General features: G+C 40.1%; 4 protein-coding genes across 4 annotated transcripts in view; 2 read left to right on the forward strand and 2 right to left on the reverse strand.

Moving 5' to 3' along the window:
- The window catches only part of LOC109473213, a 54806-nt gene extending 42782 nt beyond the window's left edge, over positions 1–12024 (forward strand). Inside the window, exons 36-41 of the mRNA XM_019773088.1 lie at positions 7983–8091; positions 8622–8836; positions 9703–9877; positions 10281–10877; positions 11348–11592; positions 11998–12024. Coding sequence (XP_019628647.1) covers positions 7983–8091; positions 8622–8836; positions 9703–9877; positions 10281–10877; positions 11348–11592; positions 11998–12024 — 1368 coding nt within the window. The remainder of the gene's footprint in view (positions 1–7982; positions 8092–8621; positions 8837–9702; positions 9878–10280; positions 10878–11347; positions 11593–11997) is intronic.
- On the reverse strand, positions 902–4560 carry LOC109473219 (tripartite motif-containing protein 2-like). Its single transcript, XM_019773092.1, has 2 exons — positions 3396–4560; positions 902–2178 (listed from the first exon to the last, which is right to left on the reverse strand). Exons 1-2 carry the CDS (start codon positions 4141–4143, stop codon positions 1100–1102), a joined length of 1827 nt encoding a protein of 608 aa, XP_019628651.1. The 5' UTR covers positions 4144–4560; the 3' UTR covers positions 902–1099.
- Positions 12001–16132, forward strand: LOC109473220. Its single transcript, XM_019773093.1, has 3 exons — positions 12001–12082; positions 13598–13833; positions 15539–16132. Exons 1-3 carry the CDS (start codon positions 12069–12071, stop codon positions 15724–15726), a joined length of 438 nt encoding a protein of 145 aa, XP_019628652.1. The 5' UTR covers positions 12001–12068; the 3' UTR covers positions 15727–16132.
- Positions 16133–19373: 3241 nt separating this feature from the next.
- Positions 19374–25936, reverse strand: part of LOC109473216 (dual 3',5'-cyclic-AMP and -GMP phosphodiesterase 11-like) — a 71933-nt gene continuing 65370 nt past the window's right edge. The window contains exons 16-22 of the mRNA XM_019773091.1: positions 25085–25172; positions 24511–24611; positions 23491–23632; positions 22985–23059; positions 21793–21876; positions 21218–21385; positions 19374–20756 (exon numbers count right to left, since the gene is read on the reverse strand). Coding sequence (XP_019628650.1) covers positions 20610–20756; positions 21218–21385; positions 21793–21876; positions 22985–23059; positions 23491–23632; positions 24511–24611; positions 25085–25172 — 805 coding nt within the window. The 3' untranslated portion in view covers positions 19374–20609. The remainder of the gene's footprint in view (positions 20757–21217; positions 21386–21792; positions 21877–22984; positions 23060–23490; positions 23633–24510; positions 24612–25084; positions 25173–25936) is intronic.

The raw sequence follows: 25936 nt of genomic DNA on the forward strand, positions 1-25936 counted from the left end.
TATATATATATATATATATATATATATATATATATATATATATATATATATATATATATATATATATATATATATATATATATATATATATATATATATATATGTTGTGTCTATCTGTATGTAAGTTTATATATATGTACATACATATATACATACAAAATTAAAATAAACAGTACAACTGCCATGCTTCACATCGCAGCCACAGCCTGAATTGCGTGCACATATTACATAGCATTTATTAAAATCATAATGCCGCAACTACTTAATACCCTACCTTATTTTCTCTTAAATACGAGTAAAGTATATACAAGGACACTTAATACAAGGACACTACATACAACATGTATAACGGTCAGTTCTTGCTGGTAATTGGTCAATCTTTCTGTTCTGTCTGGTCACCCTGCCGCTAATGTTACCTCTAAGTTCAGGCAACCAGTGCCTGTACAGATTGCAGTTGTGTACCTTCTTGGCGAACCTAGCACAGAGTGACTATTTGGTCTTCAAGTGTTTGTCCACAATATATTACATTAATCATATTACAAAGATTTCGTTGTATTATACATTGTGATACATGTATATGAGGGCCACTGTCCTCTCTATTAACCTCACAGCTGTAGCACTAGGCAGTAAATGCTAATATCATGCATCACACAAATACACATCTTGAAACATATTCTATACAACACTGCGTATACAAATAAAATAGACAGTAATAGACTGTACAATCTAACAACATTGTCCTTGCAGCTACTCTCCACGCAGAGGTTCTGGGGTAATGATCGTTAGCTTTTTATATAAGGACGGGTTTTTTTTTTGCTACCCCTACCACTGTCGGTGCCTTGCAACCTCTGGCCTCTGGCCAACCTCTGGCCAATGGATACTGTCTTGCCACTGAAAGGGATCTGCTTGGAGATTACTTGCAGCTAGCAGAATTGCGAGGAGTTTAGAATTAGTGGTGTTAAGTGCAGAGGAAGTAAATAAGTTGTAAGTCATCTTTATTTTGATGGTACATGTACCAGGTAGTTGCAAAGAAAAGCTGATGGGTCTCTCAATTGAACAAACAATTATAATTGAACAATGGAATTTTCCATGTTGCTGTTCAGTAGCTATGGATAATGTGAACAGAGTTCTCTGACAAATCAGTGACCACCAGCTGCCCCTGTGTTGCCATGGCAACAGCCTGTGGCTTCTTCATGTCTGTAGTGATGTGTTTGAGGAATTTTCCTGTCTTGTCAAACATCTCCACACGGCTGTTTCCCCTGTCTGCCACGATGATGTTTCCTTCCCCGTCTGTACAGATGCCACGGGGATACTTCAGCTGACCTTCACCACTCCCCTCACCTCCAAACTGGAACAGAAACTGTCCGTCCTCGTTGTACACATAGACACTGTCATTGTCCCAGTCTGACACAAGAATGTTCCCTTCCCCGTCCACAGTGATGTACCGTGGTACCTTCATCCCCTGCTGCTGACCCACAGTTCTCACAAGTGTTCCATCTGGCCTGAACACTTGCACTTCACCTTGTGGGTTGCTCCAGTTTCCATTGGTTTGTATGATGAGGATGTGGTTCCTCCTAGTGTCCACAGCAACTCCTCTGTCCCACAATGTCTCCTGCAGGTTGAACTCTTTCAGCACCCTGCCCTGTTTGTTGTACTGCAGAGCAACATCAGCAGAGTGTCTGTCCCCCACCACCCACAGGTTCCCCTCCCCGTCCAGGGCCACATCATATGGGCACATCTTCTGTTCACCTGACACGACTGTTGGGAACTGTTGGTCCAAGTCTTCACCCTGCAGAGTGAAGACTTGGACCCTCTGGTTCAATCGGTCTGCTACAAAGATCTCCCCTTCATCTGACACAGCAACCCCACTTGGAAGGTTAAATTGTCCTGTTCCAAATCCACCAAAAGTTATTGTTTTGGGGACAGTTTTGGGGACAGTTCTGGGGACAGTTTTGGGGACAGTTTTGGGGACTGACTGTTGTTCAAATGTTGCATTATACACCCAATATGACGGGCTATATAATAACAAGGCTGCAAACAAGAGAAGCCATGCAACAGTCCTCACGGTATCTGAGGGCTGAACTACAGCAGGCTGGGTTTGTGCAGGAGTTGGTGCTGCTTTTCCTCTGTACTTTCCTACCACCCCTGTCAAAATGGCTTCCTGACCAAGAGATTCTACTCCTCCCTCGTGTACACTATATGACATCCAGTAGATTTCTAGCGGGGACCAATCATAGGGCTGCTGACGCGTCACCGACTAGCGGCTATTAGCACCTTGTTTCATGTAAATGCCATGAACTCAACCAGAGCGCGTATATTGTTTCTTGTTTACATCAGTACTAAGTACTAGTACTTCCACAATCAGTTAGTAAAGTCATACCTTAGTAAAATCTACTTTGATGAACGAATCAAAACGGGACTGTAGACATTAAGTTTTACACATTCAAATGTGGCTGCACTAGCGCTAATGGAGCGACCACTACGTACGGGAAGGAACTGATCTTAGCGAAGCCGAGATTTGTGAAGCAAACCCAACCCTTCGAAGACGGGCCGCCAAACACAAAAATGGAGGGAAATGAACAAGCCAACAAACACATCACCACTCCCCAGACCAACAAACTTGGAAAACACCACTTCAAGCGCTAATTAACGTTGTAAGAACTGTGGAACCTCAAACTAGTATGTTTGCGTCAGCGAAAAGTCTGTCGAAGTAACCACTACATGAAAAACTGCGGCGAAAAAGTAACATGGGTTCGTCCTAAATCTAGACGCAAGTGAGCTACAAAAGTAATAGAACCTATGCATCTTGCTTGTTGCTGTCAACTTACCCGTTAAAGATTGAACCGATACATGTACGTATATATACTATAACTTGCCATACCCGGCCAAAGACGACTACATTACTGTTACTCTTTATTTTGTGCTGTATAATGTATATGCGTTACATTATCTATCATTGTCATTTCTGTGAATTCCTTAAAACATCTACTGTTAGTTTGTGTAACATTACGTAGTGCTACAATCTGCGTAAAAAGTGGGCTTCATTACGTGTTATCTGCTAAGTCGTGTTGGTATTGAAAACTGTTTTATTCTGCCGTTCTTCTACAAACAGCCAGCAGAATTATGAAGATACTCATTCTCAATACACATGCTGCAAACTAAAGTAATGGCAGTCCTACTAAAATTCTGTTTGTAATGTATAAGCGCTTTATGTCGACGTACAATGGGTGTGAAATACATGTTTTCGCCCATCGTGTGCCACCGGCTCGGTGGTAATTGGCTACTTTACAAGTGAAAGAACCGCGTCCGTGGGCCTTGATAAATTATTCAAATTATTCAGCAGCCCTCTGATTGGTCCCCGCTAGAAATTTACTGGATGTCATTCAGTGACGAGCCTCCTCCCTGCTCCATTTCATGTTCTGCTCGATCACAGGCAGCAGACAGTTCATTAACATCTGCCAACACTCTGTCCCTTTCCTCTTGCAAAGCTTCTTTTTCGTCCTTGTATTTTTCTTCCACTTGAAGCAAAAGATGGTCTTTCTTTTCAGTAACTTTCTGCACTTCTTGTTCGTAGGTCTGAATGATGCTGTTGTCTAACTCTTGCTTCTTTTCATCTAGTGCTTTTTCTCTGTCCCTCAGACTCCTAAGAGAAGTACAGTAAGTCTCTAAGATGGTCCTGCCCTCAACAATAAGTGCCTGAACTGGAGCCCTCCTTTCTTCTGAGGCCTTCTTCAATGTTATGGTTCTATGATTACTGTGTATTTCATCCAAACACTCATTACAAACTGGCATGTTGCACTGTTTACAGTAGAGTTTGACTTCTTCAGAGGGGTGAAAGCTGCACCTGTTTCCAGACTCCCTTGTTTCCTCTGACAGTGTAGCCTGGTTTTGCAGTCTCTCACACAAACTTGTAACCAGGTGGTTGTCTGGCAAACCTGCGACCCCCTCGGGTGGCAGTATGACATGCCAACGACAGTTTGGACACTGGAAGGTCTCTTCCCAACCTGCATGGCCCTCTAGACAGTCCTGACAGAAGGTGTGCTGACAGGGCAGCACCTTGGGCGTGGTGAACAGCTCCAGGCAAATGCCGCAGGACAATTCTTCACGGAACTGTGTCCCCAAACTTGACGATGCGGCCGCCATTTTCTTCCCTTTTAAAAGCCGGTGACGTCACATGTGTCAAGTTTCAGTCATGCGTCTTGCCTGAATAGACCGTCTTTCTTTAGGCATCTTGTTTACACAGATCAGGTTGCGGCCCTGCTCAAGTCTATCATCTCTGCTTGACTGCCTATGAATACAGGTGTGCCTACATTTAACTGTTGAAACAGTAAAAGTTCACCCAACAATATTACTACATGACATTACCATTAGCCACCAGGTTACATAGTAATGTAATATTTTTTGTCTTCAAGGCAGCTCTGAGGAAAATAGACATGTTCATGGTGGTGGCAAATGCACGGAGGGGGTGAAAGAAAAAATGATTTGATGACAGTAATTGGGTAATGATAAAAAAAAGAGTTCTTCATGGATTTGTGTCCCCAAACTCAACGGTGCAGCCGCCATGCTGGTGTCGCAGCCTCGCCCCAAGTCAAAGTCCAACTTGACGTACAATGCACATGTTTGTCCTAGACTAGTCCTTTACTTGGAGGTGATAGGGGGCAACATGCCATTGTTGTCAATAAGCACTGTAATTGTTACTGTAACAGTCATTATTGTATTTGCATGTATACTCATAACAAAACAGTTTCAGAAGCAACTGGATAGATTTTGAGAATTGTTAGATGTAAATTTTGAAAACTGTCAGAAGTATAGAATCCACTACTCTTCGTACATTATATATAATCATCACTGAGGATATATAGTGGATGCTACTTGAAATGTCTCACTCACTCACACGTATCCGGTTTATCGTCTGTTGTTCCCTGTAATCCAAGACCATGGCAATTGCATTTATCAAGAAGTCAGTCACATTTGATAGTCCCAATTCTGTAATCTAAGTGTTGGAAGTTAAAGCTTAGTCTTTGTTTCATAAAGTCAGTCAAATCTTTACATTAGACAGGTGCTAAGAAGACAAGAATAAAACCAGCAATCATTATATTGTAATATACGTATACATTTATTCAAATTTCATCAATTGTACAAGGAGTGTTTCTGTTATTATAGAGTTGAAGTAGAGGCCAACTTACATGCATATGTGTAAGAATCCAATTTTTCCTCTTGCATAATATTTGAATTACTTTCATGCATTATAAATTAAGTACAACGAAAAGAGAACAAATAAAACAGTGTCTACATTGCTATTTCGGAGGGATGGATGATGTGGAAGGTATTTTGTGGAGGATCAGTCCCCACCAGCTGCCCCTGTGGTCCCATAGCGACAGAATATGGTGATAACAAACACACATCCATAGGGATCAGTCTGAGGAACTGGCCTTCGTTGTCAAACAGGTTAACAGAACATCCTCTACATTTTACCACAAGGATGCTACCTTCTGCATCTGTACAGAATTTGCACATTACATGTGTTTTCACATCCTCGCTGCAATCCCTACTCTCATGGTCAAAAGTGTGATAAAACTGTCCGATCTTGCTGTCAATGAAGATACAGTCCACATAATGTTTTTTTCACCAAAATGTTCCCTTCCCTGTCCACACTTAGGGATGAAGGTTCCTTCATCACCCGCATATCACCCACAGTTATCACAAGTGTTCCATCTGGCCTGAACACCAACACTTCCCCTTGTGTGCCCCAGTCTCCTGTGCCTTGTGTGATGAGGATGTGGTTCCTCTTGGTGTCCACGGCAATGTGTCTGTCCCCTTCAGCCCCCAGGTGGTCAATCAGGCGAATTTTCCTCAGAGCCCTGCCCTGTTTGTTGTACTGCACAGCAAACTCATCATAATTCTCTGTCCCTCCCCATCTAGGGCCACATTTCTTGGGCACATGCTCTTCTGATGAAAGAAGGGTAAGAGAAGCGAATATGTGTCACATAAACACAGTGATTCTTACAGTCCGACACAAGAATGTTCCCTTCCCTGTCTACAGTGATGCACCATGGTTCCCTCATGCCCAGGCTGCTGACCCACAGTTCTCTCAAGTGTTCCATCTGGCCTGAACACTAAACACTTTACCTTGTGAGTTGCTGTTATATATAGTATTATATTGACTGACTATTCTCCTTCTTCTCCTGCCATTTTTTAAATGGATTCAGCTTCTTCATTTTAGGGCCTAAGGTCCTGAAATTTGGTATGGAGGTACAGTGGGCAAATACCCCTAGGTGTTTTTTAAATTTTTGTGATACAGGCTTTTAGAATGGTTTTATTTGAGCTTTTTGGCTGTGTTATAGCAAATGTATTACTGAGTTAGTGTGCAGTGTTACCACATTTGGGCATGAGTCATCACAATGGAATGCAGGGCATCAACCAATAGGCATGCAGCTTTCCTCTATTCTCCTTGCTGATTGGCTGTTGGAATTTAACAGGCTTAACTTAATTAATACCTGCTCAGATCCATTCCATACTGACAGTATGTCTGTATTCAAGTGTTTTGGTAGGTATTTCAAGCTTTCCTGCTCCAGCATTGGAATGCGGGGCATGAACACTTCTTTTTTTCTTGAAAATCAACAGTTTGCATTATGCAATTAAAAATCCTAACCAATAATGTAGGGAATAGCTATCCAACTGTTGTAGTCTTAGTTGTATGTTACTTCATACTATAGTTATATCAATGTAAAGCATTGTTTTCCCTTGTGTTTCTCATTCTTTCCCTGCCATGTCGTAAAATGTGGTGAAGCCATTGCTGTATTTGCTCCAAAGCAAATGTCGGCCTTTCTAGTTACAGTTTGGGTTTGATATGCAACAAAACTTAGACAGTCTAGTATGTCACGAGGCAAAATCATCCATACTTGAAGGTAATATTACTCTTAAGCTGTTGATGTAGTCATGGATGTAGGAAAGACTAATTTCAATTTGATTCAATAGTTTTGTTGCCAAACATTGTGCACTACATGTAAATGCATAGGATTCTGGAGCAATAAACTTTCAGGATGATTCAGAAAAGGGCGTGCAGGATATTCCTAGGTAGAAACTATATTAGCTATGACACAGCAATAGAGCACTATCACTCACACCTTTGTATTTGAGATGCCGTAATCTCTCTGTGAACTTTGCAATGTCGATAGCTAAATCTCCCAACTTCCTCCTAAACGTGGAAGCCTACATGTACATGGCAGAGATCTGAGATTGAAAGACAACTTCACGCAGTTTAGCTGCAAGATGCATAGGTTCAAGAACAGTGTTTTACCCTTTATTGTCAAACTGCTGAACCAGTCTTAATAGATTTTAATTGAATGAATGAAGACCTTTATTGTACATACATACATTGTACCCACTGGGTTAAGTACAGGTCACAAAAAGATGGGCTATAGATAATGTTACATAATATTATATACATCGTCAAGTAGCTACAATCAAGTAAATTCGGTTTCTTCTCATTTCTTAATAATGGCAAAAATGTAAGAACAGATATGTTTCAATACAGAAGGTTTGTTTAAGCTCATTAGAAATATTAATTTATCTGTACAGCTTAGATATATATGAAGAAAGGGAACATAGATTGTATCAGATTAATATAGAGATCTAGTACTCTCTCTTTGTGGTATAGTTTACATTCTGTTACAAAATGTTTCTCATCTTCGATTCTTCCTATATCACAGTACCGACATATTCGTTGTTCTAGAGGAGTGCGGTTATGTCTACCGGTTTCGATGTGTAATTTGTGGCAACTAATTCGCAGTTTTGTGATGGCAGTTTTGTGCCGTAGATTATCAATATTCAGATACTGTTCTTCAGTATAGGTGGAATGTGTATTATGCCCCAATTCAGCCATGTAAGGCTGCAATGGCAAAATTGTGTGTTGTAAATAATAACTTTAAAGCAAACCAGTTCATCATTCATTCATACATAACTAACTCTTGCCACCTCAGATCGTGGTCCAAGCTGTGGTGCTGTCTGCAGTCTGTAACCTGTCCTTCCTCATCAAGCCGCCGGCTATAAGGAAGGAAGACCTCAAACTCAACCTGTGGAACTCTGCAGGTAATAGAATTGTAACTTTGTTTACTCAATTGAAATTAACTCAAGTCAGCCTGCTGGCAGCTTTTCATTGAGCACATACATGTATGTAAGGAAGAGGTCTAGGTCAAACAGAAAGTTTCGTGTTTGAGATCCTGTTGAAATAACAATAAAACTTAGGGTATAGAATTTTCTTCTTACACAACCAGTAAAGGTTCTCACCTGCTTATGTTACAATGTCTATCAGACACCTTCCTTAGAGATTCTGACTGGAGAAAAAATAGCGGCGAGTTGCAGAACTCTAGTCAGAATCTCTAAGGAAGTTGTCTGAAAGACATCGAAATGCAAGCAGGTGAGAACCTTTACTGGTTGTGTAAGACAAGAAAATTCTATACCCTATCTTCCAACCTGATGAAATTATTTACGGGAACAATGAAACTATTTTTCCTGTTCAAGTTTTTACGTCCCTAGAGTAAAACCTTCAGGAGATAGAATTAACCTCAAGAACACATTGTAGCAACTGACATGTTGCATGACTACATTTTGTTTTGCAGCACCAAAGAAGATCCGCCCACCTACCATAGCCAACTGCCAAGGAGCCAGGAAGAAACGGGAACTCAGTAAGAAGTCAGCTTCGACAGTCAAGGAGCTCCTTCTGTTGTTCGTCTTTGTGGCCGTCCTCTTCTACATCGCCCAGGCCAACAACGACCAAAACGTGTTCTATGAGACCCGCACGCTGTCCACCACCGTTCTACGTGATCATGATAAGGTGAGTAAGCAAGGAGTTGTGTGGCGTAGCGGTAGTGTCTTCCGCCCGGATCTTATGTGCCCTTGGGAAAGGCTGAGTCTTTACACGATTTTCCTCACTTCACTCAGGTGCAAATGAGTACCATGCTTCGGCTATAGGGACGTCCCTCAGATAGGACGTTAAATGGAGGTCCCGTGTTTGGGGAGAGCCACACCCCAGGCACGTTAAAGATCCCACCACACCTTTCGAAAAAGAGTAGGGGCATGCCCCGGTGTGCGATGGTCCAAATACTGGTCTGATTTTTCACTAACAGTTCTTCCTTCTTGGATGGAAATGCTTTGGGTTGCTTACTGGGAAGGGTGGTTAGTTAATCTCCAAGCAGATCTTTAGGTGGCCGCAAAAGACTGTTACTGTATCAAATTTACCAGGCAGTATCCATTAGCCATCCAAGGCTATTGGTCAGTCCTCTGGCCAATTGATACTGCCTTGCCACAGTGACTCATGCCCATAGCCAGGATTTTGAATGGGGGGGTTCTTCCCACTGCTTGAAGGGACCTCGAGCGCCGAAGGTGCAAGGTTCCTAGGGGGGTCCGGGGGCATATCAAAATTATGGGAATGCATATAAGCACCATGGCCTTATGGGATGGCATATCAGCACTATGGCCTTATGGGATGGCATATCAGCACCATGGCCTTATGGGGTGGCATATCAGCACCATGGCCTTATGGGATGGCATATCAGCACCATGGCCTTATGGGATGGCATATCAGCACCATGGCCTTATGGGCCTTAGTCCATACTACTCAGCATTAGTATCTAAGGCTAATGCCACTCAGGCGTCGCAAAAACTTATTTATATTATTAATATGTTATTTTTTGCATACAGATCAGGACTCCCGACCAGTTCTACATGTGGGCTGAGGAAGTCCTGCTGCCGACCCTGTATCCGTCTGCCTGGTACAATGGGAGGAAAATGAAGTTCTTGGACCGACAGTTTGCACAGAACACCGAGTCCTTCCGAGTCGGCCCCCCTCGCTTGATGCAAGTTAGACGACGTCCAGGTACAGTGACGATATATTTTTTGTTTTCATCTTTCATTTCCTGTTTTCATCTACCGGTAATTCTATATCTGGTAAAAAGTGTGTTCCAGGAATTTATCTGTTTGATGTTTGAAAGTCTGTAGTATAAGGTTGGTTACTGGATGTAGTCTTTTGTTTCAGTGATCACCTTCCACTATACATGTATATACATACACAAAATGCCAGTAAATGATTCTTGCTCCCTGTAGTAACTCTTTGAGACAACAAAAGATGGTAAATGGTTGATTGCATTACATCATAGAGTGGATTATTACTCAATACAATTGTATCTCCACCCACTCACTCCTTGCTGCTGAGGACAAAATATATCCCCATACTACTACAGTATAACCAACAAGTCCTGTGGCGATTGTTTTCAATGCAGATGCCACTACATGGAAGACTGGTGCTGGCCAAGGCTGGAGCCTGTCTGTACAGAACATGTCCTATTCCTGCTGGCGATTTGCGGTTCCAGATCTTCTGAATCACCCCAAGTTTCACACATTCAACTGCACCAACTATCACTCCCTGGACTTGCCTCTTGATCATGACACCGCTGCATTGTTCTTCCGTGCCTTGAAGGACTCTGAATTTCTGGACAAGTACACGGTTTCCATGGCGATTGACATTAACTTCTACAACCCCAGCCTGAAGCTGTTCAGCGTTGTGCATCTTGTCCTAGATCATTCTGGAATAGGGAATCTCGTGCCAACGGCTACAATCACTTCATTTGGTCTGTTCCAATACGAAAGTAATGCTGACTTTGTGAACTTGTTCATACACATTGTATTCACACTGCTCTTCTCAGCAATGGTGTTCAAGGAGGCAAAATTGGTGAAAAACATGGGATGGAAATATTTTGCTTCGCCATGGAATGCCCTTGGATGCCTAAGCCTCATCGGCATGGCAACGGTCATCTCAGTTTTCATCAAGCGATACACCGTGGCATCTGATACACTTGCAGTGATCGCCAAAACTAATGGTACGCTGTCCTATGCATTACTGATATACATGGACACAAAATATCAAGACCTTGTATCTTAGCATAAAGTTCACCTGAGTTGATGAATTACAATAATTTGTGGAAAGGTTTAACTGTTCTCCAACTACGTGTACATGTACAAAGAATTTACTTTTTGGCTGACTCGTTCAGTCACCCTCTTGGCTAAAATGTGTAACTATCATGACACCAGTGATCGATGACACAATTACTGACTTTTTGCATGTGTGACATCAGCAAAGAGTCATTAAGTAGAAGTTGATTATTCCCCTTTCTTGTCCCTGTTTGTTGTTTCAATGCCAGCAGGAAAATTTTATACTCTCAGACTGTTGTATGTTTAACTTAGTAAATTACCCCTTACATGGGTATCAAATGTTTGAATTGAATGTTGTGCATGAGTGTTGACTTTTCATTCCTGTTTTAAAATTTTTGAGTGAACTCTTGTCCAATAGGTGAGCTGGGATTTGAACGTTTTGTGGACCTGACGACTGCTGCATGGTGGGATGCGTGTTTCGTGCACAGCGTCGGGATCGTTGTGTTCATCAACACCGTCGCCTTGCTTTGTGTCGTCCGCTTCAGTCAGACCATCGGCAAACTGCTGGCTCTTCCCGGCATCATGAAGGATGAGCTCCTCTCATTCTTAGTCGTCGCTGCTGTCGCCTTCATGTCTTTCATCAGTGCAGGTACGCAGACCATAGTAATGGATGGATGGATGGATGGATGGATGGATGGATGGATGGATGGATGGATGGATGGATGGATGGATGGATGGATGGATGGATGGATGGATGGATGAATGAGTAATTTGTACCATGGAAATGAGCAACATAACTGAAACAGATCTACACCTTCAATATCATATCCATTATTGCATTGTTCCCCATATGCAGTACTGGTTTTAGATATAAAATGATGAGTGATTGTTGAAGGCTAATAATAAGATTCTTTATTGACACAACAAAAAAGTACAGGGACTTTTGTATTGTCTTCTACAACTAGATCTAACAAAGCTGAATACATGTAACTGTGTGCATAATGTCGTCTTACATACAGAGTATATGTATGCTGTAACAATAAGATTATACATCTGTTGTTGTTTCAGGATACCTTATCTTCGGAAGCCACCTGAAGTCTTACTCGGACTTGTACCACACAACCTTTGCTCTCTTCGAAATGATGCTTGGGAGGTAAAAAAAATGTCCACTTTGAAATATGTAATGAGCTGGGTGGAAGCATTGTCTTGGGTAGCTCACATTTGGGGTGTGTGGTATCATATTTGGGTTCAAAAGTGGCAAAGGTTGCTAGAGAATTGCAAGTTTTTTTGACAGTTGAATTTCATAGATAGGTCATGCTTGAAGGTGGCTGAGCACGTGCCAGGTCGGAGCATGTCATTGGGTGTAATACAATAATAATTACCTCCAGGGGAGGAGACATCCTTCCACGGAAGGGTTTTGTGAGAGATTTATTATAATATATAATAAGATTTTCATGTTCGCAGCTTTTTCTCGCGTTTGGGTGGTCGGATATTTTTGGGACTCCAAAAATATGTGTATGTTTTGCTATTGGGCTGTAGATGATGCACGTTCTTTTGTTTTTATTGTATAATGTGTTTTTGGGCGTGAAAATGGTGCCTTTTGGTGGCATCAGAACACCCCTTTGAGCGTGAAAATGGTCGCGACCGTTGACCTTTTGCATGTTTAAGATATTCTCAGTCTGGTCCACGTATATGACCCCTCGCACAGAGGGGTGTCCGGTCTCGATAAATTCTTTGTTTAAAACCCTAGTCCTGTGGCGCGCAATAATTGTTGTGCACAAAATTCAACACCATCAACTATGCATAACAAACAACATATAAAAATATACAATAAAAAGCCCGGAGGTATAAAATCTCAGATTTTACTTGTTGTAGTTGTGCAAGAATTCAGTAGGTGTACAGTAAGTGTTGTAATATTGATTAGATTATATCATACAGTCCCCATGACAGTTGCAATATGTTCCTAAAATACTTCAAATCCTGTAAATCCAATAAAAACGCCTAAACCTCTAGCTTGGAGAGTAGAACTTTAAATTTGTCTTACTGTCTGCTTCTGCATGTGTGCTGTCAGGTTCTTCGCCAGTGACATGCAGAAAGCTGTAACCAGCTAACTTGTAGTTAAAATGTAATACAGTGTGACAAGCTGGATAATCTCCATAGGAGAACTTTTGATGCCTGTGAATCATGTTGTACAATGTTGTACAATGTTGTATAGAGTGAAAGTATTTTTTTTGGTGGCATTGTTTACGGTAACATGCCCATATCCAGGATTTTGAATGGGGGGGGGTTCTTCCCACTGCTTGAGGGGACCAGCGAGCACTGTAGGCACGAGGCGAGCGCCAAAGGCGCGAGGTTCCTAGGGGGGTTGGGGGGTATGCTCCCCCAGGAAATTTGAAAAATGAACCTTCTGAAATGCTTCTGAGGATTTCAAAGAAAAAATCAGAGATAACTTTTTATTCAATGACAAAGTAGGCAGTTTTTATACGATTCCAGGCCCGCTGGTGATACAAATCAGCCCATCTAAAGAAAAATCTTGGACCTTTAGATAAAAAAGTGAACCAAAAAGTGGACCTTTGAGCCTTGTGGGGGGGTTCTTCCAAACCCCCCTGGCTACGGGCATGGGTAAGAGCTTGTGTCATTGTCAGCATCTGCGTGTGTGTTTTCTCAGGTTCTTTGCTAGTGACATGCTGGAGGCTAACCCTCTCATCGGGCCGGTCTTCTTCTCCGCCTTCATGGTCTGTATCTTCACCCTCCTCATGAACTTCCTCATGTCCATCGTCTGTGACGCCATTTCCGCTGATGTGGACGTCAACCACGACCAGGAGCTTGCGGAGCACATGTGGAGCAGCGTCTGTGCCAAGTTGGGTCTGAGCAGCCCTCCCAAGGAAGTGGTCCAGGAACCAGGTAATTATAGGCATGCTAATCTCCAAGCAGGTCATACGGTGCAGGGCTCGAAATTAAAGGTGGTCCAATGGCCACTGACCACTAAAATTTAGGCTGGGACAACTAAAAAGATACTTTGGGACATTTTTGGGACAATCGAAAAATGATCAACATCAGAATGTTAGCCCTTCTTTTGTTTATCAGGCACACGTCCCGGCTTTTGGATCTGAAAAAGTCCCCCTGAATTTCCTGTCTACTCTGCAGTAATTATAGTGCGCCCCAGGGACTGAACATAAGCAAAATAAAGTTGACTTCAAGTAGAAGTACTAGTCATACAAGACTTCCAAAAAAACAGGTTGGGACAGTTCATCCTCACTTCGGGACAATTGAAATTTATTTTTGGGACAGTGCTGGGACAATAGGAAGAAAAATTAATTTCGAGGCATTCAGTGGCAAGGCAGTATCCACTGGCCAGAGGAGTGTCCATTCTGGCCAGTGGACTGCCTTGCCACTAAATGATCTGCTTGGAGATTAGGTCAGTGTAGTTTTACATGTTATGTAGGTCATGGTTGGAAGAAGGGGTCTGCCACTGAGTACTTTATGGGACATGTGAAAATCAAATAAGTTTGCAATGACTTTTAACTGAAACAGCCCTCCTAATGCTAATCTCCAAGCAGATCATAATTATGGTGGCAAGGCAGTATCCATTGGTCCATTCTGGCCAAGTACTGCCTTGCCACTCTATGATCTGCTTGGAGATATGGTACCGTAATGCTTCAATGTGATACATTTACATGTATGTACTAGGTCATAATTGTTGGAAGAAGGGGCGTGCCACTGAGTACTTTACAGGCTTATGAAATATTGTGAAAATCAAATTATTGAGCTTGCAAAATATTATACATGTACCTGAAACAGTGATATGGCCCTGATAATGTCTTTATTGCATTGAAATGAGATAATCATTGCCACTTACATGTATGTTGGCAGTGCTTCAGTCTGCAAATTTCTGTATTAAAGCATGCAGAGAAATGCATTGTAGCTTGAAATGACTTGTTAGGGTTATTTTATAACACACAGCTGTGACCATGTCGTTACAAAAGTCCTGTTGTCATATTTTTAAGACCTAGGCAGTGTTTATGTGAAGTCACCCAAACCGCGATTCGGGTAACTCACATTCCTCACATCTGGTCCACGTGCCGCACATTCCTTTGAAACCATGTCTGATCATGATTCGCTTGAGTTACATTTATTGTTGTTTGATGAAAACTCGCAAGGTAGCGTGCTATTAATGTCAGAGGTCAACGACCTTCTTGCTGATACCCCGCTCCCAGCGTATCTCAGCCGAATGCCGACGTGGTCTCGCCAGAGGCGGTGAAGCTCGTCCTAGAACGGACACATTATTTGACCATTACTGCTCTTTAAGTTACTGCCACGTAAAAGTTGGTATTGCATAATAATATATATATAAATAAAGAAATATATATTGCATAAAGAAATAAAGAAGTTACATTGAAATCACATTGCGTTCAGACACAAATCGCGATGCGGGAAAACCGATTCGAAACCACTTCTAGAAGTAGCTTGGGATCAAGGCGCTTTCAATGTGATTTGGAGCGTTCAGATGGAGCCACTTGTAACCGGCTTCGGGGTAAACCACATGTAAAGCGCCTTGGGTGACTTCACATAAACACGGCCCTACTTCCAATGTTTTCCTTCTGCACAGGTGAGCTGAAGCTGGAAAAGCTGCAGGAAAACCTGGGCATCATTCAGGAGCAGCTGGATCAAAGTCTGAACATCTGTGACTCCATACTGCCATCACGTCATCGCTACAACCTGGACCAGCCCAGTACTAGTTCTGCTCCTCATTATTGTGAAGTAAAGATTGTCATCCAGCATGCTGAGGATGACTAACTTGGAGGCAAGCCTTTAATAATAATAATAATAATAATGAATTATGCTCTGCATTGAATTAGGGCGGTCCGTCTACACTCTACATACATGTACTAGGTAGAATTAAAACAGCCGATTACGCTCTACGGAGAGGGTATGCTGGCCCCAATACCATACATGTATTCAGCATTATAATATTATATATTCATTGGTAGAACATACTGTCCCTGTATTGTGCATACAATGTAGCACTGTGGCAGATATATTTATTTATGAATTGAAGGAGCTGTAGTTCCTTAATCTGTAGTTCCTTAAATAACATGGACTTAAGAGATTAGTACAACTGGAAGCAATTCACAGGGTTTTTTTTGGTAGTTTAGGCCATGTTGATTTGATTATATGGATGACATCCGTGCGCGCATGAATTTTCGGCCGTTTCCAAAAAAAAAAGTTTTCAACCATACTGTAAATCGTACAAAACAGTTGCAAAATGAGCAAAAATATACTGTAAGTTACAAAAAAATAAGTAAAAACTATACCAATGTCGTAGAATGCCAAAATCAAACGAAAAAAGACGAAATTGTAAGGAAATGAACTTAAAGATTTAGATTATTCGCCAAACCATATTCTGTCCCATTTGTTCAACCCTCATGACTACATGTACGTAGATTTCATAATGAAAACAACTTTTTTTTTTTTGCAAAACTTTTTTTTTATTCGCACGCGCGTATCAGTTTTGGGGCTCCCGGAGAATGTCATCCATATAATCAAATCAACATGGCCTTACGTTATTAAATGGTCACGTTTCAGATTTATAAGTAAAATTGAGAAATTTTACATAGCAGATAATCCTTAAATTATGTCCTTAAAATGTTGCAGGGATTGTTGTAAATGAATTATATAAGTTCCCATTATGTGTTTCCGTGATGTACTTTTGCTTGGTTAGTTAGTTGGTTGGCCAGTTAATTCCTTGATTGGTTGGTTGGCTAATTGGTTGGTAATACACATGTTTGAGGTGTGGTCAGGAATTAAGTAGCAGTCTATTGGCAGTATCCTCACAAAGAAGTGTAAAAAGTTTATTCATTACTGGTATGTAAGATTATGACTGAATGTATGACTGAATGTAAAATAGTCCACCCGGATCTATGCAATAAATGTATGTGTTAACTAGATGAATCTGTGATTTGTTCTGTACCAAAGTGTTAACTGTTGGCCTCCCTGACAGAAGCTGCTCTGTCTCATCATGGACACCCTGGCTATATATGGAATATTTGCCAGGGGAGTTTGGCCGCCTTGTAGGTTTGACTGGCCGCGCAGAGGGAAAGAAACTACCTTCCCGCGGCCGGACTGCCTTGGCCAATTTTACTCTCTTTTTTGCCGAATTCTACGATCCGTATTCCCGTAGAAAGGCCTGGTGGAGGCTACATTGGCGTGGGGTATTACAAACTAAGGAAAGTGCCCTTCCCACGGAAACGTCTTGCACGGAATTCGAACCGACAACCTCTCAATCTCGTGTCCGCTGACCTATAAACCCGTCGGCCATAATCATTTTGCAGTGCTAATATTAGGTAAAAGTAAAAACCATAGACAGAAGGACACCATATGTAAAACAACTTACAGTGTCATTTATTCCAAGTATTCATAACTAGTACTGTAACAGTTACCTGTTTTCCAGTCAGCAGACATAAAATACCTCTCTCTACAAAATTATACAGCGGTTATGATAAATACATTCACATGAAGCTAAATTTGTAGCCAGTATTTTCAATTGCAAAAGAGAAAATTCTTCACAGTCAACGTTCTGTTTGTGCGGTACCATACAATTGCAATGGGCTTGAAAAAATAGATTGAGGACAATGATCATTGTCATTATTACTTTACAGAATTACAGAACTTTGTGATAAGTTTGCTCAATGTCACATATTTCAAAACTTCATCAAATCAAAATAGAAATGTAATTCAAACAAATAAAATTAACTTATTAAAACTTATATATAAGGTGTAGAGGTTTGTCTTAGGGGTAATACCAGTATTGAGTTTGTCCAGACATCAGAATTAGCAACACCGTACATACAAAATGTAAGACCATGAACTTTAGCCAATACAAAGCATCCTCAGTCTATACTTTAAAATAATGTTAAACGCCACCCCAACTTATGCTGCAGCTGCAGAGTGCAATTGCTTCTACAGGGTGTTTGATGATAAAATGTAAGAATCCATTACTTGCTTATCAGTAGTTGACATTTTTTAATTCCCCACTTCCTTTAAGAGCTGGTTAAGTATTTCCACTTTTAACTTAGAGAGACAGCAACAGATATAGTTACCTGAAACCAATGGAACATTACATAAGTTAGCCTCCACATCTGCATAATGTGATGTCACAGAAGCGGTGGATCGCTCCTTCCTTGACAAAGACTGACAAAAAATAATAGTTGAAAATTTGGGTAAGTCCAATTTCTTTTGCTGGAAATTATAGCAACTGTTCAAACCAATGCTTCATATTGCAATGTTGCATGAAGACAGTGTCATTCTAAATTATTCATTTAAATAACTCACTAGTTAAATAACTCACTAGCAAAGTACACTGTCATACAAAATGTACATGATTGTACATTGTGTATAAGAGAAATGGAACTTTCTTAAAATGTCTCCATCGCATTTGTTTGGTAGGTTTTCCACAATGGTCGGTACATAAAATGTGCACCCTTATTATACACATGACATAAAAACTACTAAAATTTATAACAATTTCCACATTTCAAAATTTCTGTGAAAGTACATGGGTAGAAAACTATATTTGCATTACCATTGTTTTAGCATGATATATTTCGCTTGCAAATAACAGCCTCTATTTGTTACCTATTATTTAATAATCTTACAGTAAGTTCATACAATAAACAGTATACGGTTTGCTCTACATTCTCCAATATTCAAATCTCACAACACTAAACAAGAGAATATTCCACAAAGTTAAAATTTACAAAATAAAAGATGATCAAACGGTTCAATCTTGAGTTGTTTTAGTAGACAACCAAGAAAACACGATACTGTTCCTCCAACACAGTACATGTACATACATTGTGTAAAATAGAAAGTTGCACATGTTTAGAAGTAAGCAATCCCATAAAGTAATAAGTCTTGTATTTTAATCATTGTCTTTTGTTTGTTATATACAACTGTTAATACAAAAAGCAGAGAATCAGTCACTGTTGCACATATTTATATGCAGTTAAATCTAACCTTCAAGTCCTTCATGAAAATTCTGAAAGAGATGCTGGGTTGACAAATCCTGTTACATACAATGTATCTAAAAGATTATGTTTCAAAATTTGTTCACTGTACAGGGTGGATGAATACATTAATGTTAGTAGTCATGATTCAGCTTTAAACCTCCCATTAACATTTATCTGCCGGGTTACATACAATGTCATGAATATCCACTAAGTTGAAAACACTGTGTTTGAGAGATACCGGTAATGCAACCTCCCCCAGGTACATTGTACAGTACCAGGGCTTATTGGATTGAAGGGCAGTAGGCATGACGAGAGCACCAAAGTCACTCTGTATGGATTTCAAGGCTTCAAAAATGCAATTTCAAACATTTTGAGAGGCAAATCATGGGGTTAAGAGTGGTTGTCAGTGGTAATTTGGATCTTTTAATTTTTTTAAAATTTTGTTTCAAATTGTCAAGGTTTAAACATTTTTCTGTCTCACAACAGCCAAGGTGCCAGCTATTGACAGAGAAAACAGGCGCTGGCTCTGGTATGTATAGTTTAGATAATACAGTCTGGCTGACGTTGCATTGGAGATCTCTCATTTTTTTTCAGAATGGCATATTTACTTGTATGCGACCTGGTAAAATAATGTTAACTTAAGACATCACTGTGTTTAATTTTGCCATGTTCATGTTGGAAAATTATTAGTATGAAATCCTTACCCTTTTTCCACATCAGTTATATAGAATACTTTTTTGTATAAGTTGGAATGTAAGATTGTCATAGAGTATTTAATTTAGTGATCATATTATTTTTTTTTACAGGCTACTCATGAAAGGTGTAGATAGCAGGTCTGTACTTCATCTCACTACTTGCAGGTTGATATGTTAGGCTACAACAATTTAATTTGTTGTTTCTCTTTTCCACATGCTTCATTTCCCCCAGTAAACAGTAGTATGTGCCATTCAAGGTGCCACCAACAGTTGAAGAAAGTCCTTGTTGTTACAGTTCATATCCTTTTATCAATGCATCATTAAAAATTCATTGTATGAATTATCAGTTAGCCTAGTGTTGACAATATAATGTGCCTTTTAAGGTATCACAGAATGCTCAGGCCTCCCCTTCTTTTTTAATTCCACCTGCCCAGTTCAATTTCTTGGAAAAAAATACACTCCAGTAACAGTTACTTTTAGTTTATAATAACAAGTCTGATTGGTGTGGCCTTTATTGACAAGTAATAGTCAACACAGATGGATACATGAGAAACCAACAACTTGAATTGAGATCTGAACCTGAATTCTTCCAATTTTCAAATCTAAATTGACTGGACCAGGTGTTTACCATGTCCATGTAGGTTGACATATTTTTTAATCTACAAACCAGGACCATGTAATTGTTGGGGGGGGGGAGGTGTGCCTTAAAATCCAGAGAGTCTTGGGGCATACACTATTTTTGGAACTTCGAAACCTTTGAAATGCTATTTCACATTTTCATAAGGAAATTTTCTTGGAGTAAAATTGTTGTCAAGTCTGTCGACATCTTTAAGCTTACAATTTTTTAAACAATGAATGGAATTTTTGTCCATCCCAAGAAAGGGATGGGTCCTGGAGACAGCCCTGCTATTAGAAAAGAAGATCTACAGTAGATGTACAATGCCCTTGTAAGAAGCACCGATTGAGGAGAGGACTTCTATGATGCACATGTTGGTCTCTCTGGACAGCACCCTCCCGAACCGTTGTGCTCTTCTTCACCTGTTTCTAGAATTATTCTGGATGGAGAGTCACCGACAGTAGCCGGCTCTTCTTCCACTGATTCATCCTTTTCCCTGCTTGCTATCTGCCAGTGAAAGTGACATTTGAAATTAAGGCCACAACAATTTAATTTGTTGGAAAAGTATAATCATACAATTATGATACCTTATTTAAAAATAACTAAAAATGCATGCAAACTGCATATTCCTTATTTTTTGTGCAGTTATGTATTATGTACAATGTATTAAATTCTGTATTGTTGTATTTGAACTCTTAAATAAAAAAACGTTTTTACGATTTAAAAATTACTTCTACATAACACCACAGGAAATCAAATTGGTGTTGCAGGATACAGAAGAAGAATTTTATTAACACAACAAAAGTAAAACGACTTTCGTAAGGTAAATGACAGAGTTAACAACTTTTTCCAGATTAAACAACGTGTCTGGGCACAGAGTGAATGGTAAAACATTACAGCAAAATCAATGATACCATTAATGAGCATCACAGCAAGTACACAAACACAGGAAACTAATAGTTTGTTACCTTCCCAGCATCCTCTCCATCTATCCCATCAACCTCCAGAACATCCTTCCCAGCAGCCTTTGCAGCTTCCTGTTCCCTTCTACCGTCAGCAAGGCTTTGCCAGTGCTGCCTGTTGTCTTCACACCCCTTCAACATGGGACTGAGGCTGGGGAGGGCTTTGGCTAAGTACTGCAGCCATAAACAAATTAATGGTAGAAAAATTTAATAAATGTGACATAATACAAAGTTAATCAAACAACTGGAAAATTCTCTGAAGAGTCAGATGCTTTAGATATCACATTATCTTTTGTCAATTGCTGAAAAACTTATTTACTTTGTGTTATGTGATGTTCTACCTGATGTCTTACCTTCTTTGACGTAATGTACAACTTATCTTTTGTCTATAGTTATGAAGTGATCACATTTGTTATTGAGCGTGGTATAATTTTCAATCAGGCTGATAGTGACTGAACCAACTGCCAACTAGGATATAATTACATGTAATACATAGTATTACAGACTTGTCCATAACATGACAGCTGAACATTGCACAACACATGAACACCAGGCATGCCCTCATGATCTGAGTCTCTTACCTTGTAGACTGGCATACAGATTGCATCAATGAAGTCCACCTGCATCTCAGGCAGCTTGTCTTTTTTCTCCCTGTTCATCATGTCCTGGACAGGGAGAAATATCACTGTGTCAAATTTGCTTGCCCAAACTGCCTTTAGGCTTAACACACCTGGTCCAGCTTTGTACAGTTAGAAGAAGCTGCATAATTGTAAGAACAGACTGTATGGTAACTAAACAACTCACACTGGGAAGGATATACTAGTAGTGTGGCAGGATCTTTAATGTGCTTGAGGTGTGGCTCTCCTCACACAAGATACCCCCAGCTTTACCCATCCAAGAGGACATGAATTTTGTATGTGTATAAGAGGTGTTAAGGTGGTCTTCTGGATAGGGTAGAATAAAGGTTCTTGGTTTGAATGCATAGCAGGCCCAAATGTACAAACTGTATAGTATTACTCGATCTGCTGTGCCCTTGTACAGAAAACTGTATTGGCACTTTCTGTATCTGTATCAGTGTAGCCGGTATAACCGCCTTTCGGCGTAACACACCAGCTTCTGTATCTGTATAGCTGGTATAACCGCCTTTCGGCGTAACACACCAGCTTCTGTATCTGTATAGCCGGTATAACCGCCTTTCGGCGTAACACACCAGCTTCTGTATCTGTATAACCGGTATAACCGCCTTTCGGCGTAACACACCAGCTTCTGTATCTGTATAGCTGGTATAACCGCCTTTCGGCGTAACACACCAGCTTCTGTATCTGTATAGCCGGTATAACCGCCTTTCGGCGTAACACACCAGCACACCACCAACATACCACCAACTTTACACCAGATCCTTACTTGACCAGCACACCACCAACACACCACCAGCTTTACACCAGATCCTTACTTGACTCGAGTGATGATAATCTAGCTGCAGTTAGGGATGTCCTCTTGGATGGGAAGAAAAGCTAGAAGTCTGATGTTTGAGGAGAGCCACGTGTCATGTTAAAAACCCCACAGGACCAGACCTACATTTTAAATTGTTGTACAGTAGCGAAAAGTGGGTCCTTCACAGCATGAGTGGATCAAACCTTTAGTCTGATCTCCAGGTTGATATTTTGAAAAAGTGATAGACACCCGTTGATTTCAATCCTTCTTGAAAATACAGAAAATGCCAATAAAATAGAATAAAAAGAGGAATTTGGGTGTACACTGACAATGACTGACCATTGGCTGTATCTTCAGTTGCTCTTTCTCAAGGTCACCTTGTTCAAAGAACTCTGAAGCAACCAGCTGGGCAACCTGAGGAACAAAACATGTTGTTAAGTGATTAGTAAACCTGTTATGAGCATGCTAGTATCATCAGCTCAATAACATGTACATGTAGTCAACTTTGAATAACTGGACTTTAAATGGTGAGGTCTTCCTATTCCATGTTTTTGATGCAGGCACAGAAACACAATCATTGTAATATCAAAACAAAAGAAATAATTCATGCATATAATACAATAAATATAATAAAATTGTAATGTCAGCGTAGAATCTATAATGCAGATTGTACTAGATTAATGTAGTTACTAATATTAGTAATTTTTATACAACACTCTACCTCACATTCTACCAGTTACAATTATTATTATATTGCATTATATATGTTTAACTTGAATATCAAGCACTTAATGTATATGTAGATGTTGCCTGTATGGTAGATGGACTGAGGAATGATGTCCTACCCTTTGTTGAACAGGCCAGGGTTTAGTGATGGCTGCCACGTCACACGCTGTCATCATCATGCTCCTCAGCAGTTTTCTGTTCTCCTTGTTGCTCCAGTCTGCCTCATTTCTGTCCACTATTGAGAAGAATCCACCTCTCCACCTGAACATGACAGAAAAATGACAACATGACATGTTGTTGTGATGATTCACCTTTATTGGTGGGTTTGTTGCAGTAACATACATATAGACTAAGGCACATGGCATTGCTTACTTCATCTTTTTATTATAATTCGGATGTTGTAACCTTGTGTTGTATCTCATCATATAATTATTGAATCTTTATTTGCATGTTCATGCCCATGGGGCTAAATGCATACGTCAGAATGTGATGTTACATGTACATTGTACTGAGTAACATGATACATGTACATAGGATACAAGGATAACAGAACAGAATGACGTAAAAGTCCTTAACAACGGGAAATGATGATATCAGAAAATGGACTGCATGGCACTACACTAAGTAAAATATCAGAGAACAAACTAAACTAGGCCTTAAGGATTTCTTCTCTCTTTTTAAAGCAATTTGAGATAAATTCACAAAGTTTTTCTATTGTATGGTCTTTTATTGTATGGTTTTTCTATAACCATGTTGTGTGATGAGAAGAATTTAAAAAATGGTTGATAAAGGGTGGCCTTTACATACATGTAATAAGCATGACTCGTCATTGGGCTTTCTGGCTTCCTTGGGGTGTTATCAATATTTCATCTCATGTAACATTTCATTATTAGTAATGGTTACATATTCATTATTTTCTAAGTGCAAACAAATGAACAAACAAGCATCTTCAAGTTCACTATACATACCTCCCAAATACATTGTAATATGACAATCAACAGCTATAATAATATGGAGTATGTCCCTCTTAAACTTCAGGTCAATATCAGTAGATGTCAAGATTGCCTCTTCATTTTCCACAAACACAGTACAGCTAACAAAATAATTTCCTTCACAGACTCTGAGGTAAAACAACTCACTTGAAGTAGAGTGCGAGATCTGTAGAGAGAATTGCATGTTCCATGACATCTAGGCACTTTGCATAGTCATCTTTACTCATACTGGATAGCAGCTCAGTACCCTGGGCAAGAGAGCAAAAGTTAGCAACCAAGCACTTCCCTGCAGCTGGAAAGAACAATTCACCCTAGATCAAATTTCATCACCAATGCATGTTTTTTTTAGACTTTCCAAACAATGCTACCAACTTTGGACAACTACATTGCAGACTCCTTTCATACAATGTACATGTATGTCCTTATATTCAATTATACATGCTTATCATGACTACATACATTGTACAATTGCATTTTAGTAGTGTTGCCTTTAAGTTAGTTTTCTTCTCATATTGGTGCCAGGTTCTCAACCCAATGCCATGTTTACATGTACTTTGACATCACTCGGATTATTCATGACGATTGAATTACTTGCTACAGAAATCAAGAATCAGAAAAATGGATGATTTCAATGATTGAAAGATTTGATCTGCCTTAATATCAGAAATGTTGTATTTCAGTCTTAAGGAAACGTAAGTGATGTGACTTTTTCTCAGCCTACCTCACTAGTGAGGATCATGATACACTGGTCAAAGTGGTGCCTCTCCATGGTAGAGGTTCCGTATAGCTGGGCCAGTGGGTGATTGGACCTGATGATACAGGGTGAAAACAATTATAAAGAGAGTTCCATGACCCCATACCCTCACTTAATTCTCCTTGAATACTAGTATGCAGATTCTCCTATAAACAGCCTCCAGTTTAATTCCGGATTTCCAGTTTAATTCCGGACAACCTCCCATATCTCAGCAACCTTAAACCCAGGGGGGCTAATATCGCAAACCATAGGTAAAAATGATGTAAGAAATATGTAGCTGCTATTCACGACCCCCTGGGGGTTTGTCCAATCATGCATAATGATGCATAATGTTTTGAGGGGTTATGCATAATTTATGCATAATGCTCAAGGGTTATGCATAATAGTTCTTTAGTTCTTCAATTGGGACAAACCCCCAGGGGGTCGCGAATAGTTGCTACATATTTCTTACATCATTTTTACCTATGGTTTGCGATATTAGCCCATCTGAGTTTGAGGTTGCTGAGATATGGGAGGTTGTCCGGAATTAAACTGGAAGTTCGAAATTAAACTGGAGGCTGTTTATATAAGATATAAGATTCTCATTTGGTTCAAATTCTGTGGACCCCCGAGTATGATTTCGATCCAAGGCTCGGCATTGATTGCGCTACAGGGACATGGCAGACAACAAGACAAAGTATTGACCACAAACATACATTTAGACAGCAGAAAACACATGCAAAAACAAAATGTCCTGGGGTGGAAGAGAAGCCATAATGGCTTGTTCAACATCTCTCCTATTTCACTTAACTATTAAATTTTAAAAGATGTTCATAAAAT

This window comes from Branchiostoma belcheri, unplaced genomic scaffold (genome assembly GCF_001625305.1).
Source record: "Branchiostoma belcheri isolate BF01 breed outbred unplaced genomic scaffold, Haploidv18h27 scaffold294, whole genome shotgun sequence".
NCBI classification, from domain to species: Eukaryota; Metazoa; Chordata; class Leptocardii; order Amphioxiformes; family Branchiostomatidae; genus Branchiostoma; species Branchiostoma belcheri.